The 18286-nt window shown below is 38.3% G+C and overlaps 1 protein-coding gene across 2 annotated transcripts in view; it reads left to right on the forward strand.

Moving 5' to 3' along the window:
* Positions 1-18286, forward strand: part of PPM1D (protein phosphatase, Mg2+/Mn2+ dependent 1D) — a 47098-nt gene that overhangs the window by 17903 nt on the left and 10909 nt on the right. For both annotated transcript variants that reach the window (XM_032498336.1, XM_032498337.1), the window contains exon 3: positions 3721-3845. In XM_032498336.1, coding sequence (XP_032354227.1) covers positions 3721-3845 — 125 coding nt within the window. The remainder of the gene's footprint in view (positions 1-3720; positions 3846-18286) is intronic.

The following is an 18286-nucleotide window of genomic DNA, read 5'->3' on the forward strand; positions in this document are numbered from 1 at the left end:
ATGTATTAGAATTACGAAAATAATTTTGACCTTGCAGATCCCCTGAAATGGTTTGGGGGACTCCCAGGGTTCCCTGAAACCTGTTTTGAGAACCACTTTTCAAGTACTTGTATAGTTTCATTGTTTACATTTTAATCTCACATTTCTCTGGAATTTGAAAATCAAAGCTGTGTAGTAAGGATACAAATTATTTTTTTCTTGATGGTCACTAGTAGCCACTTGAGCAATTATACAACTTTTGATTACTGATTAGAAAGCTTACGAGGCATAAAAACCTTCTTCAGTGGGAAGATGAACTTGAGTTTGTCCTCGTCTAGCACTGCTACTCTGGTTAAGATAAACATGGAATGTTAGTTCTGTGGTAAGACAATATTGCTTTTTGTAGAATGACCCTTGAATGGAACTGCATCTTGGTAGGAAAGACTTTGAATGGACTGTAAGTTTCTGTTGGGAAGCACATGCCTTAGCTGCCCTGTGTACTTGCAGTTTGACTTGTACAGGGACCTGGGCATGGGCTGTTGTTACAAGATGCTGATTCTTGTGGTATATGAAGCTTGTTTGTAGTGGCTAGAAAATGGCACCTGGATTTCTGGAAGGATCATTGCTGAAGACAGCATAACTGAAGCTGTCATGCTGGCATACTGTGTTTCCTGTCCTGTCTCCTACAAAGTTAAATCAGCTTGGTTTCATGCTATGGTTTATTTCATGCGTAAAGTGCGAAGGTCAGTATGTATCTTAGACCACTGTGGCAGCTGTGCAAAGTGAGTTTTGCAGTTATATATATTTGGGTCTTTTTCTAGGCTTCTTTTTATAAAAAATAAAATATGTTTTATTTTTATGTTCATGTACCGGTACCATACTTTTTTTTAAACTGAGGCTCTGTTATAATTTTTAATATTGGTAGGCCTGATCCTTCTCATTAATATTAAAAAAATTTTTTTTTCTTGACTGTTCCTTCTTTATTTTTTCTATTTGAACTTTTCCCCCTTTTTCTGAGGCACTGGAGATTAAACCGAGGACGTCGGGCACACCAAGCACGTGTTCTACCACTGAGCTATTTCCCCACACACCCTCTATATGAGTTTTTAAATTATATATTCTGTGATTTTATTAACTTTTTATTTTAGAGTTTATTTATTTTTGTCCTATCATATAAAATGCCATGTGGATAATTGGACAGATGCTCTTTGCCATTTGGGAGCAGGTGTCTTTTTGCACACATTGAGCCATTTTATTGTAAGTTATTTCCTCCTTTCCCTCTTCCTCACCCTAGGCAACTGGCTAGTGCTCTGTGTTTGCAGCCTTCTGTTGCTGCTCAGTCAGCCCTCTGCTTATCAGGCTGCTCCTTTGTGTGTCCCTTTTAATCATACAGGACAACAGCAGGGACTGTTAAAAGCAGTATCTTTTACAACATTGCTTTGGTTTTTGGACACTGGATTTAAAACTTTGTTTTAACCAGTACCATTATTTTGTCTTTTGTTCCTCAGAAACACAGAGACCATAGTATCTTTGAATATTAAGTATCAAGAGAACTTCTAGTAGTTACGTTGGAAGCAATTTGGGTAGCTACTGTAATTACTTAAGTACTAAGCCTTACTTTTTAGGAGTGGGTTTAGGAAAGAACAAAGGAGTGTAAGGTGGTATGAAGGCTAAATGTTGATGTCTCTTCTATAACTCTTATGTTGCATATATTCTTGTAAATGGCGGATTTAGTCTTTACTCTCCTGTTTGCTCTTTAGGATCAGTGATGAAGAAAGCATAAAATAGCAAAGTGACTGCCTTTGAAACTCCGACTCTTACTATGACCTAGAGCAGTGTTGCTTTCAGTATTACAAATTAATTCGCAGAAAGGCTAGTAAATGAGCAACTCTATTGAATTTCTCTTCTGTGTTAACACTGATGTTTTCTGATCATTCTGCACCTGCTTCATCCTTCCTCTGTTCTGTCCAGAATAGTAGCCCCTAGCCACATATGACTGTTTAAATTTAAATATAAGTTAATTAAAATTAATTTTAAAAAGTCAGTTCCTCATTTGTGCTAGCCACATTGACATGGTAGTGACACGGTAGTCAGACGTGGCTAGTGGCTGCTGTGTTAGACTGTGCAGAGTGGCCATTCCCGTCGCTGTAGGAAGTTTCATGAGACAGAGCTGCTCAGACCTCCTGGCTTGCCCTTGTCTGATGAGCTTGTTTTCTACTTTAGGAAGATGATTGAGGTTGTTCTCCTTCTGTCATTTTCATGTTTTTCTTTGCTCGGGGGAAGATTGTTTTTTTTCTCATTTATAAGTTTTATGCCTTTATTTTGCTTCTGTTAGGACCTTTATACCATTTGTTTTCTCTCTCTAATATCTTCATTTCATTTGAGGTTAGAACAGAAATAGAAAAGCCATAAGTGGAGGTTACCTGGCTGGCTGCTGCCGAGTTGTACAGCATTTCATAGTGACATCCCTGTGGAGGTGGTCACCGTTATTTGTCCTGTCTCCAGCTTTCCATGTCTTGAAGCCAGTTTAGTTTCAGTGTTCAAGTTTAGGGGGACAGAGCCATGCCACTCACAGTCAACGTAGTAAACTAATAAGGGACTCGTGTGAACATCAGGATGTCAGAGTGCTCATTAACAATGAGAACAGGAACTGACTAGAAGACTGCTTATTATTGTCAGCTGGCCTGTTGTAGATGAAAAGAAATTTCAGATTATAATCAAAGGGTTTCAGTGTGCACTTGGGACGTGAGTATGAAGACTTAATTCGATTATCTTAATGTCATCGACACTTGAGTCTTAGGAATCAACTTGTGTCTTGTGCATGTATCTGGCAGGTGAGCCTAATATCAGGCAGGCTAATACTGTTTCTTGGAAGTATTCTTTGCCACTCTTCCCCTCAACTTTTCTAGCCTTCAAGGAGAGTGTTTTTCTTCTATTTATTTTAAGACGTTTTCAGGCAGATTATGATTAAATTTATTTAAGGGCTAGTTTCCCATTCTAGTCATTCAAGCACAGGTTGAGAGACCATCTCTATTGTGTTTTATTACTTTTTTGTTCAAATATTTGACCATATTTCAATGTTTTAGGCACCCTGGAGTGTACTATTTCCTCTGTGTAGTAATTAAAGATTTTTATTTCTCCTTTGCCAAATTTCAAGGAGGGTTTTCTTGTTCTGTAAGTTCCAAATCTGTATTTCTACAGCTGAACTGTTTCTAAAGTCTAGTCTCATACTTCTAAATACAGAAATATCTATCTCACAGATATTTATATTGAGGCATTTCGTATTGATTGCTCAAATTAAGAAGTAAAACCGAAGTTCTGCTGTTTTCAATCCCTCAAATCTCTCAAAAACTATACAGCCTTTCCTTTTTAATTTCTTTTATCACCACATAGTCTCTCTTCATTTCCAACCACTCTTCTTCCTCTCAATTTTTTTTAGTTATCAAATTATCTTGCTTTTTAATTTTACATGATATCTACTCATTTTGATTCCCATTACTTCCATTCCATTCTGTGTATCTTACCTCAGGGAATCTCCAAATTCTCATCTTAATCTACCCAATTTTGTCTTTGCTTTCTGGACAGGACAGGAATTTTGGTTTTTGCATCTTTGTATCTGAAACAGATAAATCAATATTTTGTGATAATATAATCTGATTTTATTAGTTATTTAACACGTTGAACTACCTTAGTTGTTGTATCTTAATCATTTAGAGTATTTATGTAATCTCTATTTTTTAGTGTGATGAACAAGTCTGGGGTGAATCGTGTAGTTTGGAAACGACCTCGGCTTTCTCACAATGGACCTGTTAGAAGGAGCACAGTCATTGACCAGATTCCATTTCTGGCAGTAGCAAGAGCACTGGGTAAGTAGGACTTACATTTGGTGAAATCATTTTGGATTTTCTACAATGTATGGTGGTAAAATAAAAGAGAAGCCTGAGAATTAAACCCTCATTTGGCACATAATGCGGGTAGAAATATTATATTATGATAAATGATTTAAAACCTAATTGAGGGGAAGATTAAAGTATGGATTTCAGTGCCAGTTGCTCTTTGATCATGAGTTATGTTTAATGTTTTGCTAATTCCCATTTATTCTTAGGGAAGTATCTGTATGCCTAGACTTGATGTTAGCCTTAGAATTCTAAATGCCCTTCCCTACTTCAGCCCTTCGTCTTTCTCTTAAGAGCCTTCAAAGCTCTTTTTTTTCTTTAGCTAGCAAAGTAAGTTGTCCATGACAAAATAAACAGACCTATTTTGAGTTCTCCCTGGTTTTAGAAGGAAGGCTAGAGGATGATAGCTAAAGTATCTTACCTTGGAGGTGCTAAATTTTCTTGTAAAATTTCTTGTAAAGAAAATTTCTCTTAGAAGACACCATTTTTTCCCTTCTCTCCTTCTTGCTCTAACTGACACTTGAGTACTGACTTGGTGCCAGGCACTTACTTGCATTAGGCTTTGGAGAGATATACTCTGCCCTCAGGGAGCAAGAGTAAGTAGCTGGGGAGATAGGCAATAACAAATTAAGCTTGTCTTGAAACTAATATACTATTGAAATATATTATCGCAAGTCAGTTATGCTTCAATTTAATAAAAAAGTAAGCTTGTAATGAAATAGGTACAGATTAGGAAATATGAAAGAAATATGAAAGAAAGAAAAAGGGTCCTGTGATAAAGAGTAATTTAGAAGGGAAAAACTATTTTAGACAGTGTGATGGAAATGCTCCTTTTAGGAAGTGTGATTTTGGCTGAGATTTAATGGCTGAGAAGGAGCTATTCTTGTGAAGAGCCTGTTGAAGAATATTCTAGGCATGGATCCTGAATTGGGAAAGAGTTTGGCATGTTCTCAAAAGGCAGGAGTTAATGAGGCAAACATGAGCTACAGATATTTTCCTTCTAGTTTAAGGGTACTGGGAAACATTGAAGGATATTAAGCTAAGGAACATTATCTGATTAGCATTTTATTTTTATTGAAGTGTAGTCTGTTTACAATGTGTCAATTTCTGGTGTACAGCACAATGCTTCAGTTGTACGTGAACATACATATATTCGTTTTTATATTCTTTTTCACCATAAGTTATGCTTTTTTTTCCTCCAAAAAGTTAATGCATTTTTAAAAATTGTTCTCCCTATCATCTTACTATTGTTCACCTTTGGTGATCAAATCATAAAGTCCCAGTCTTCATGGAGCCTATACCCTAATGAGGGGAGGGGGAGTAGATAATAAACAAATAAGAAAATTGAAGAAATTCATAAAGGAATTGAACAATATGATGTGGCAGTAATTGGCAGGAGGGACAGTGGGTGGCAGGGGAGGGCTGCTTTGGAGAGGATTATTAAGGAACATTCTTTAAGAAGGTGGTATGTGAGTCAGACCTGAAGAAGGGACCAAAAAAAGTAACAGACAAAGCAGAGCCATAGCATTTGCAGAGGCGATTAGGCAGTTAGTGGACATTTGCTTTGGGAGGGGTGTTGGTTGGGGTTGTGTAGCATTTATTTTATTTTTCTACTAAATTACGTCCTGATTTCCTTTTGGGAAATTCTGTCTCCCTTACTTAGTTTAGACATTCCTGTTAAGGTCCTTTTGTAAAATATATGAAAGGTCAGGCATATGACACCAGCCAGATAGTTAGATTCCCTATTCCAGGATTTTGAATTGTGACTCTAGTAAGGACAAAAATTAAAAGTAAACCTGGTTGGAATGAATTCACCCTAGTGATAGTGACCTCCTTTGGCAGTGCCCATTGGTGTGACTGTTTACTGCCTAGTTGTTTGGAATTGCCCCGTCTCCATGCTTGGTTCTCCAGCTTTTTGTCTATCGTGTAAGCTACTTGATTTTCTTCTGAGTTGCCTTTTTGGCCTAAGTTAACCTGAGCTGGGGATTGTCATTTGTAAGCAAAGAATCCTAATGCCAGAAAGAAAGATTTTGAGGCCTTTAAGGAACAGGAATGAGGCCAGTGTGAGAGAGAGGAGGCAGAGATAGGTGAAGGTGGAGATGAGGACACTTACCCGATTAAGAAGGGTGGTGCAGGCCAAGGTAAGGAGTTTGATGATGACATTATGGGTGGTGGGCAAAACTAAGTCCTGCAAGGCTTTCTAGACCATGATAAGGAATTTTATTTGAAATGCTTTTGGGAAGGGGTTGCAAAGTAAGAGAGGGAATGAACCATAGTGTTTAAGAGGAGGACTTTAGCGCCAAAATTCCTAGGTTCCAATCCCAGTGTTGTTACTTACTGTACAAACTTGAGCAAATTATTTAATATATTGTGACACAGTTTTTTCAGCTATAAAGTGGGGCCTGCCTCATACTGTTGTGAATATTGGGTGACTTAACACATGTAAATTGCTTAAAATAGTGCCTGGCACATAGTAAGTGCTCTATAAATGTTAGTTGTTATTGTTGTTTACTAAAGCAGGGCAGTAACATGATCCAGTTTGTTTTTAAAGAATCATTTTCGCTGCTCCAGTTTGTTTGTAAAAGCTCATGATGGCTAAAATTGTAGGGTACTAAAATTAGAGGCAAGGATATCATTCAGGGGTCTGTAGCAGTATTCTAGGGACTTTACATATTTTACAGATTTTTGCAAAACTAGAAGCCTTTTTGAGATACCAAGGCCATTCATTCATGGTATGCATATGTGATATAATTGACCATCCAATTATTGGCAAGGAAAAAGATGGGGGGAAGGTGATAGCTGCTATTTACATTTCAGGTAGATGATAAGTTTCAAGTTAACTATTGGCATTTGCGAGCTTAGAAGGAGGGCATGGGAGGCAAAGAGTTAATATTACTAAAGAATAGAGAGGGCTTTTTTTGTGGGGAACTCAGTGTGGACTGAGGACAAGTTCTTACTGCAGGTTCAAAAGTAAGGTGAACCTTCAGTTTAGAAAAGTAGATGCCAAGTTATTTTGTATATATGAAGTGTGTGTGCCAGGCATTTCAAGTAATTAGCCTTGAAACCCTTAAGTAATTGTGGAGAAGAGAAGGAGGAACAGATGAAGGAGTGGCAAAAAGCAGGAAAACCAGCTGGTTTTTCTGTTTCAGACATTCCTGCCCAGTTCAGAGATACCTCTGGAGTAATTCAGACAAGAAGTAATTCAACTCGCTTGAATATCTTCAGTAATCTTTACTTAATGTTTCAAAGTGCAGACTCTTGGATTATTAGACAACTCTAATTGTGAGTTAAAATCTTCCTCCATGAATCTTTCAGACAGGGCAGTGTACGTATTTTTCCTTTTGCATAATGACAGTCATTTACCTATTCAGAATTAGCTAGCATGTTTCTCTAACCTAATTTCAGACCCTTCGTTATTCTTGTCATCATATTCTTCCTACATGTTTCCTTCAGTAAATGTGATTCCAGAAATGAGGACACTCTGCAAGATGTGGTCTGCCCAGGTTGAAGTACAGTGGAAATATTTAGTTCCTGCCACCTGAGCATTGTACTTCCAATAATGGAGTCCTAGAATCCTGTCATTAGTGTTTAGTAATCTTGTCAAATTTGTTCGCTTATTAGGCTCAGATCTCTAAATATTTCTCTTATGAACAGCTGCCGGGTCAAGTTTCTCTATTACATACCCTGTTGGTTTTTATTGGGATGGTGTGAGGGTGGGGAGATGGAGACTGAATAATTGCATTAGATGAGTTTTTTGCAGAATGTATTAATACTAAAGATACTGATTAATAGATTGGTGTGTATTTGGAAAGAGATCTTGATTGATGTGATGCTGTGTTTTTTCCTTATCTTGTTTCAACATTTGTTAACTACCTAGAAAAAGAAATAGTGCAGTCCTTAATTTTGTATGTGATACAGATGTTAATATTTGAAAGTACTTAGGCAGCAGATTTTATCATTGTTTAACTGCTTTTAGTTGCAAGAGAGGAAGAATAGTAATTAGAGAGTAATCAGGCAACACTTTGACTGGATGATGACAATTACCATCACTAATGAGGCCTTGGACGTTGTATGTCTCTAGGTGTGTGATACACATCCCCTGTGTAGTACTCTGGTCAAGCATGCGTAACCTCAATCTCGATTAAAGGGAGGCTAAAGAAATGTTACAAGTAAATGCTATTCCTGATCCTAGGCTGGATCCTATAAAGGGAATTATAGGCCATTGGATATTTCAAGATATGTGGATGGTAGATGGTATATTAGACAAAAATTATATTAATGTAAACTTATGAAGCTGATAACTGCAGTGTCCTTATTCTTAGAAAAATACACCTTGAAGTATTTAGGGATAAAGTGGCCACAATTTTAAACATTTTTATATATATACACACACACACACGCACATAGAATATTTATATATGTACACATACATAGAATATTTATATATATGTTGATAGAAAACAAGCAGATGGGGCAATATGTCAACAATAGATGAGTGTGAGTAAAGATGGGTGTTCTTTGTCATTTTTTGGATAACTTTGAACATTTGAAATGATCTCCAAATGAAAAATGTTTTAAAAAACAGGCTGACAGTAATAATATGAAATTTAATAAAAGTAAAGTGCAAAACTTAAGTTCAGAATATTCTTTAAGAGACTCTGCTTTGCTAGCAGCATTTAATTTGAAAGAGGACTAGATTTTGTTTGTTTGTTCTTTTTGTTTCAGTTGATTGCTTATGAGCATAAGATAATCCAACATTGCTAAGTATAGCTTAGTCATAAAAAATAATGCAGTCTTTAAAGACTTAAACATAAGACAAGACACTATAAGCCTCCTACAAGAAAACATAGGCAAAAACATTCTCTAACATAAATCTTAGCAATGTTCTCCTAGGGCAGTCTACCCAGGCAATAGAAATAAAAGCAAAAATAAACAAATGGGACCTAATTAAATTTATAAGCTTTTGTACAGCAAAGGAAACTATAAACAAAACAAAAAGACAACCTACGGACTGGGAGAAAACACTTGCAAATGATGGAACAATCATTGGACAAGGGCTTAATTTCCAGAATATACAAACATCTCATAAACTTAACAGAAACCAAACAACCCAGTCCAAAAATGGACAGAAGATTTAAACATTTCTCCAGTGAAGACATACAAATGGCCAGTAGGCACATGAAAAAATGCTCAGTATCGCTAATTATCAGAGAAATGCAAATCAAAACTACAATGAGGTATCACCTCACATCAGTCAGAATGGCCATCATTAAAAAGTCCACAAACAGTAAATGCTGGAGAGGGTGTGGAGAAAAGGGAACCCTCCTACACTGTTGGTAGCAATGTAGTTTGGTGCAGCCATTATGGGAAACAGTATGGAGATTCCTTTAAAAATTAAAAATAGATTTATCATATGATCCAGCAATCCCACTCCTGGGCATAAATCTGGAGGATACTGTAATTCAGAAAGATACATGCACCCCAGTGTTCACAGCAGCACTGTTTACAGTAGCCAAGACGTGGAATAACCAAATATCCATCAACAGATGACTGGATAAAGAAGTTCACACACACACACACACACACACACACACACACACACACACACACACACACACACTGAAGTACTACTGAGCCATAAAAAAGAATATAGTAATGCCATTTGCAGCAACATGGATGGATCTGGAGATTGTCATTCTAAGTGAAGTAAGTCAGAAGGAGAAAGACAAATACCATATGATATCACTTCAGTAGAATCTAAAAAAAAATGACACAAATGAACTTATTTACAAAATAGAAACAGACTCACTGACATAGAAAACAAACTTATGGTTACCAGAGGGGAAAGGGAAGGGAAAGAGATAAATTTGGGAGTTAGAGATGTGCAGAAACTAACTACTGTGTATAAAATAAATAAACAACATGTTTCTACTGTGTAGCACAGAGAACTATATTCAATATCTTGTAGTAACCTATGATGAAAAAATATGAAAAGGAGATAGGTGTGAGAAGATGGCGGAGTAGAAGGACTCTCGCAGGTCACCCTCTCCCACAAATACACCAAGACCCACATCTACAGACCCATTCAGCCAACCAGAGCACCTGTGGAACTCCGACAGAACATCGCCCTCTTCAAAAGATAAAGACGCCAAAAATCTGGTAGGAGAAAAGGAAAAAAGAAAGAACAAAAGGCAAAGCAGCGCGGGATGGGTCCCGCGTGGAGGGAGCGGCAAAGGAGGACTGGCGCTCGCTCGCTAGGTCTCCCCTCTCCAACTGAGAGGCCAGCGGGACGGAGGGGGAGCCTCCGAGGCTCGGATCTGTACAGAGCAGCCCTTGACTAAGAGAACTAAGTTAAACAGGGCACAGAGCGTCCCCCCGACACCCAGCCTGCCGGGCGGAGGACGGAAGTGGCTGCACGGAGGCAGCCCCGGGGGAACGCTAGGGGCTGCGCGCCCTGGCTGTGGGTGCACAGGGCAGAACAACCTGGGCCCTCCATAAAACAGCAAGGTTGATGTGCTCTTGGGGGAAGGGTGCACACCCCCATCTCTGAAAACCCGTGGAAAGTTTTCGGGGGAAGAGAGGCGGGGCTCAGGCACAGCCGCCATATCCTCCGCGCTGAGCACTCAGGCGGGGGCGGGGGTGAAACCTGCATCCGCACCGAAGGGCTTAGCAGCCTCAAAGGCCAGACTGAGACTGGCCTGCAGCCCGGGGCAGATAGGATCCTTCCATCCTGGTCCCTCAGAGAACTTGCTCCACAAAGACAAACAAGGAGCTGGGTTTTGGCTCGGAACAGGGACAGGGCTGTCCCTCGGTCTTCCCCGAGCCCACCCGCGGAGCGCCGACCAGGGCGGAGCGCGCAGCCGCACAGAGAGCGGAACTACCGGCGGGAACTACCGGCGGCGCAGGTAGAGGGAGAGCCCCCCCCCCCCCCCCCCCCGCCTTTCGGGCAGGAGCACAGCCCCTGACCGAGGTGCTGGGAGGGGGCACGACCCGCCCTCCTACCCGGCCAGTCTGCAACATCTGACTGCGGCATCCGGAGGGGCAGCGACCCGCCCGCCCACAGCAGAGAGCTGCACCTGACCCAGTGTTAGGAGGAGGCGCGCTCTGCTTGCCGACAGGTGCTGGGAGCAGCACAGAAGAGGGCGCCAACGGAGGGCCTCTGAAAACAGCAAGCTGAGCTTCCAAAACAGGACGAAGACAGAAAGACTTCACAGTAAAAGCACACAGACTCCAGGAGAACACCGACAACCCCCCCCTTTTTTTTTTTTTTAATGTTTTTACCTGTTCTATTTTCTATTACTCTCTTAATTTTTACTTCTTAATTCATTTCTATTTCTCTTGGGTTTTGATGTCCTGCTATTGATTAGACACAGGTTTCAAATACATCTATTCATCTCCCCCCCCCCTTTTTTTGTAAAGGTTTTAAAAGAACGTCTCAACCCGATTAATACTCTGCTTCAACTCACTCTTCTATTATTCATTATACACTGTTTTCAAACCCTCCTTCTCCCTTCTTTTAAAATTCTTTCTCTTTCTCTTTTTTCTTTTTTTCCTAAGTTCTATTCCTAAATAGGCATCAGATAGATAAAATCCTTAAGGACCAAAATAAACAACTGATACTCCATAAACCACAGTGCCAAAGAGGTATGAGCAAGATGAAGAAGCAGAAAAACCTTTCCCAATTAAAAGAACAAGAGAAATCCCCTGAAAGAAAGATCAACGAAATAGACATCGATAGCCTACTAGATCAAGATTTCAAAAAAGGAGTGATCGAATTGCTGAAGGAATTAAAAGAGATAGTGTTTAGAGATATAAAATATGTCAAAAATGAAATTGAAGCTGTAAAGAAGAGCCAAGTAGAATGGGTAAACTCATTGACAGAGATGAGGAATGATCTAATAGCTGTGCAAAGCCGACTAGATAATGCAGAGGAACGAATTAGTGATCTAGAAGACAGGGCAATAGAAAGCACCCATTCAGAAGAACTACAAGATAAGCAAATAAAAAATAATGAAAATAGCATAAGGGACCTATGGGATAATATAAAGCGTCCCAATCTTCGCATAATAGGGGTCCCAGAAGGAGAAGAAAGATCAAAGGGGATTGAAAAGGTTTTTGAAGAAATCATGACTGAAAACTTCCCAAACTTAAAGAAGGAATCAGATATCCAAGTACAGGAAGCTCAGAGGGTCCCAAACAGGAAGAACCCAAATAGACCCACACCAAGACATATCATAATCAAGATGGCCAGAGTCAAGGATAAAGAAATGATTCTAAAGGCAGCAAGAGAAAAGCAAAGAGTAAGTTATAAGGGAACCCCCATAAGGCTCTCAGCTGATTTCTCTACACAAACACTACAGGCCAGAAGGGAGTGGCAAGATATATTCAAAGCCCTGAATGAAAAAAAGATGCAGCCTAGGATCCTTTATCCAGCAAGGCTATCCTTGAGGATAGAAGGAGAAATAAAGAGTTTCACAGACAAAAAAAAGCTGCAGGAGTTTAGCAACACTAAACCCATGCTAAAAGAAATATTGAAAGGGCTATTCTAAATAGAAAAGCAGCAGGATGCTACAGAAATGAGAAACACACAACTGGAAAGGTGATAACTCATGAATTACAAATAAACATGAAATTATAAAAGAAGACGTACAAATCACTGAGAGTGGGAGAGGGAGGCAGGGAAATATAGAATATCTTTTTCTTTCTTTTTTAAATTTTTTTAACAGTAGGATGGGTTTGAGATCATGTTACTATCAGTTTAATAAAAACAGTTACAGTAATGGGTTGATAGATTTACAAAAAAGGGTAACCACAAGCCAAAAATTTACAAAGGAGTCACAAAAATTAAATAAAATCCATGATAATACAAAGGAAAATTACCAAACCACAAAAGGAAGAAGAAAGGAACAAAGAGGATATACCAATTCAACTGCAAAGATAAGTTCAAAATGGCAATAAACACACATCTATCATTAATTACTGTAAATGTTAATGGACTAAATGCTCCAGTCAAAAGACACAGAGTGGCAGACTGGATAATAAAGCAAGAACCTTCAATATGCTGCATACAAGAGACCCACTTTAGGGAGAAGGACACATATAGATTGAGAGTGAAGTTCATAGCAGCACTATTTACAATAGCCAAAACATGGAAACAGCCTAAATGTCCATCAACAGGTGACTGGATAAAGAAGATGTTGTATATTTATACAATGGAATACTACTCAGCCATAAAAACCAACAACATAATGCCATTTGCAGCAACATGGATGCTCCTGGAGAATGTCATTCTAAGTGAAGTAAGCCAGAAAGAGAAAGAAAAATACCATATGAGATCGCTCGTATGTGGAATCTAAAAAACAAAAACAAAAACAAACAAACAAACAAAAACAAAGCGTAAATAAAGGACAGAAATAGACTCACAAACAGAGAAATAGACTCACAAACAGACTTGTGGTTACCACGGGGGTGGAGGGTGGGAAGGGATAGACTGGGATTTCAAAATTGTAGAATAGACTACACTGTATAGCACAGGGAAATATACACAAAATGTTATGATAACTCACAGAGAAAAAAATGTGACGAGTGTGTATATGTCCATGAATAACTGAAAAATTGTGCTGAACACTGAAATTTGACACAACATTGTAAAATGATTATAAATCAATAAAAAAATGTTAAAAAAATATGAAAAGGAATATATGTATGTACATGTATGACTGAAATATTACGCTATACACCAGAAATTGACACATTGTAAACTGACTATACTTCAATTAAAAAAATAGATTAAATATAACCTTAGAATGTAGTAATATAGTATAATATCCAAAAAAAGGGAATGGTTATGCTACTGTATTCTTTTTTTTTTAATGCCACTGTATTCTGTACTTAAAAATATGCCCAATTGGGGATGGTTCTAAGATCATATTGTAGTAGAAAGAGAACTACCAAGTTGAGTGTCTTTTTATGTGCCAGGTACTGTAGAAGTGCTTTACGTGTTATTTCGTTTTTAAACTTTATAAAATGGCAGGGAGGTGGGAGTTATTTCCAGTTTGTCAGTTAAGAAACTGCCTTAGCTGATCTAGTCAACTGGTCGTGTCCACATACTTGGCATTTTGATTACGGCTTTGTTCAACTTACGAGTAAAAGCTCTTTCCGCTAGATGCTGCTGCCGCTCTCCTAAGCTTATACAGGAGAGCTTGACAGGGTGTAGCCTGAAATAGAAATACTGAGGACAGTTACAGCTGGCTAATATTTGTGAAGTTTAGTCATCTAGAAGAAGAATTAGCCTGATTTTTAAAAAACTAGTTTGAAGAACTATAAAAAAAAAAAAAGACAAAAATTGCAGCTGATTAAAAAAAGAAGAACCATTATTTTGTGAACTGCTGTTAGCCTGCCCTTCATTAGAGGTGCCTGGGTGGTTAACGTGGATTTCTGCATTGGCTGGGGAGCTAGAGTATGAAAGACTTTGTGGGTCTCTTAAAGCTCTGAGAATCCATGGTAACATTGTTAAAATTGTTGATCATTGGACTAGCTTTCCATCATATTCAAAACATATTTTTTTAACTAGCTGTTTTTCTCTGTGTATTGTTTTTAGATTTATCCATGTTTATAAATATAGTTCTAGTTCATGTATCAACTGCTATACGTTTAGTTCCAGTATGAAATAAATTTGGTGGACATTTAGGTTATATGCACACATTAGCTATTATAAAAAATGCTGCAATAAATATCTCCTTGTATACATATATGAGACTTAACTTTAAGGACATAACTAGAGGTGGAATTACTGGGTCATATACATTACTTAACCAACTTTTCAAATATTGTGACACATACAATATAATAATATTTTACAATAAACAGAGAAGGCTACTTGAGGCTGGAGATAACTGGCTTAAAGGCTGTAGCCACCCAGGACCCACACTGCTGACCCAAGGTCACACTCGCACCCTCCAAGGTATATCACTTGGAAAGCTCAGGTCATAGATACTTACATCTTTAGCATTAGTAGGTATTGCTGAATTTCTCGCCAAAATGATTATGTCAGGTTATTAAAATCCTACTGTGTTAGTTATCTATTGCTGTCTAACTGAATACTCCCAAACCTAACAGTTCAAAGCACTGATCATCTCACATGGCTTTTGTGGCTTAGGAACCTGGGAGTGGCTTAACTAGGTGGTTCTGGCTCCGGATCTCTCATGTGGTTACAGTCAAGATGCCAGCTATGATTTTGATCATCTGAAAGCCTGAACGCAGTTGGGGCATTCACTTCTAGGATAGCTCACTCACACGGCTGTTGTCAGGAGGTCTCAGTGCCTTGCCCTGTGGGCCTCTCTGTGTGGCTGCTTGATGTGTCTTCATGACATGGCAGCCAGCTTCCCCAGAGCAAGTGATATGAGAGAGAACAAGGCAGTAGCCACAATGTGTTTTTATGATCTAGTGTCATAATAAGTGACACTTCATCACTTTCTCCATGTGTTTTTTTGGTAGCTGTTATCACTGAGTCACTAGGTCTTGCCCACCCTTAAGTGGAAGGGAATTAATAACCCTTACCTCTTTTTTAAAAAAATAGCAAGAAAAATTGTGCTCTACACTAGAATTTGACACAACATTGTAAAATGACTATAACTCAATAAAAAAATGTAAAAAAAATGCCCTTTTAGCACAAAAAAGTAACCAAATAACATGTGCACGTATTTTAAAACCACACGTAGTTCCCATTTCTTTATGATTTTTTATTCATTCACCAAATATTTATTAAATGCCTACTGTGTGCCATGTATTGCTCTAGGTTCTGAGGATTCTGCAGTAAAGAAAACAGTTGAAAATTCCTGGACCCATGAAACTTACTTTCTAGTAAAGAGAAACAGATGATAAACTAAAATAAATAAGTAAAATATATATTGTGGAATATAAAAAAAAAAAAACTACCGTGAAAAAAAAAGTGGGGAACGCTGTAGGGGTGGGAGTATAATTTTAAATGAGATGGTCAGAGGAGGTCTGAGAAGATGACATTTGAATGAAGAGGCATCAAGGCCTGTGGGTGTCAGGGGCAAGAGAATTTGGAAGAAACAACAAATGCAAGTATCCTTATTATGATTTTTTTTTTTTAACTGAGCAGCTTGAAATGTGGAGTTGCCATTAATTGATACAGGAAGGACTGGAGCATATGTTGTAGGGAGAAGTCAGGGGTTCAACTTTGGAAAAGTTACCTTCCAGGTACTTATCAGACTTCAAAGTGGTGATGTCCATTTATTTGCCTTCTGGTTATGTGAATTGACTAGGTGAGGGCTAGGCTAGAGAGATCATTTTGGGAGCCAGTGACATAGAGATGATGTTCAAAGGCTTGTGGCCGAATCAAGGGACTGAGTGTAGGTAGGAAATTGGAAAGGTCCAGTGACGGAGCACTGAGGTACTCTGGTAAGAGGTGGGATGTGAATGGAAGAACAAGGTAAAACAGGGCTGAGAAAGAGCCGCAAGTAAGATACCAGAACATTTAGGAGAGTGTCCCAAAAGCTAAGTGAGGGGAGTGTTTCAAGAAGTTAAGTGTTTTGTTAAATGCCAATTATACCTCAATTTTAAAAAAACTATATTTCAAATACTGTTGTTAGGTAAAGGCTGAGAAGTGACCTTTGGGTTTAACAATGTGAAAGTCATTGATGACCTTGACAAAGTAGCTTTTGGTGGAATAGTGAGACTGCAGTCATGATTGGAGTTGGTTCAAGGAAGAGCGAGAGGAAGAAGTTTTGATATAGCAAGTTTAGACATTCTTCCTAGGAGTTTGGGAAGGAGAGACACGGGGCTTTAGCTGGAGTAGAAATACAGGGTCAAGAGAGGGTTTACTACTATTGTTGTAGAAAGGGAAGAACTAATAGCAGTTGATGGGAAAGAGCCACCGGAACAGTGAAAACTTCACGTAGGAGATAAAATATAATGGCTCTTGTAACATCCAACAACAGTTACTGTAACATAATTTTGTAAACAAAAATATGGGAAATGAGGCTATATTTTAATATAAAAAATATGTCAGAGAGATGAAATTATTTCAGTAATGAAAAAATTGCTTCTGTTTTTTCTCTTGATTTTATCTTTCATATAGAAAATAATCTTTTTTAAGCTTTATTAAGATATAATTGACATACATCACTGTATAAGTTTAAAGTTTACAGCATTAAGAAAAATCCTGTAGATTTGGACATTTAAGCTGAAAGAAATTATTTGTTACATTACTTTTCCAGTCTAAGGACTAAGGACTAAGGTCTGGCACTTGTGAAAAAAATTTTAAGAAGTGTTTGAGTTCTAGCTTTCTTTATTTTAACTTGTTATATGGTAATTCTTGTTGGCCCATTGTAAATTACAGTATTTAGCACCCTTCTTATGGTTTATAGCCATTTTTTCCAAGTTTTTTGGGAGAGAAGTTTGCCTATCAAAATTGGTATTATTTGGGCACTGATGATCAAAATTACTTGAGTGCAAATGTAGCAAAGTTGCCTCCTACTGGCTGCCTGATGAAATTGCATGTGAGTCTTGCAAATCATTTATTCATTGAACAGGTATTTGAGTGCAGTGTGTGCCAAGACGTTGTCTCTGCCCTCATGGAAGCTTACAGTTTAGAAAAGGGAAAAGGCATTCATCAGATGATCACAAAAAGAACTGAAAAATTACAACTCCTAAGCTCTTGTATATGTGTTAATGAGAACTTAAAATAGGGAGAGGCCAGAGAAGTGATGTTTGAGCTGAGATCTGAATTACTAAAAGTTAATAGAAAAAGAAAATGTCTTATAGGCATAAGGTCTGCATTTGTGGACAGCTCTGCAATAGGAAGAGGCATGGTGAATATAAGGGACTTTGATGAGGGCCAGAGTGGAACAGAGAGAGGGGAATAAGAGGCATAAAAAGAAAAAAAGAAAATACTGCATATTTGTAACTGTGGTTAAGAGTTGTGTCTTTATCTTAAGAACAAGAATAAACTGTTGCGGAGTTGGAGTGGGAAACATACAACTAGATTTGTGTGTGTGTGTTTTAATTATGGCAAAATACGCGTAACAGAATTTACTATCTTAATCATTTTAAGTGTACAGTTCAGTGGTATTAAGTATAACATTTACATTATTGTGCAATTATCACCACCAGCCATCTTAAATTTTGTGTTTTAAAAAAGATGATTTTGGTTGCAGTTTTGAATATGGACTTGGTGAGGCAGAAGTTGCTGGGAAGCTCTCTATGGGAAGCCATCTGCAGAGTGGGGGAGGTGCTGAAATTCACTAGAGATAAGGACCACTAGGTGTCCTGCACACTGTTGGCTGCAGCGTGTACCAGGAGCAAGCAGAGAACATACTGAAACCAGAAGAAAGGCCTCTTTCTCCTCTGGTAGTCCCTCCAGTGCCTCTAGTGAGGACAAAAGG

The sequence above is a fragment of the Camelus ferus genome, chromosome 16, assembly GCF_009834535.1.
Source record: "Camelus ferus isolate YT-003-E chromosome 16, BCGSAC_Cfer_1.0, whole genome shotgun sequence".
Lineage (NCBI taxonomy): Eukaryota > Metazoa > Chordata > Mammalia > Artiodactyla > Camelidae > Camelus > Camelus ferus.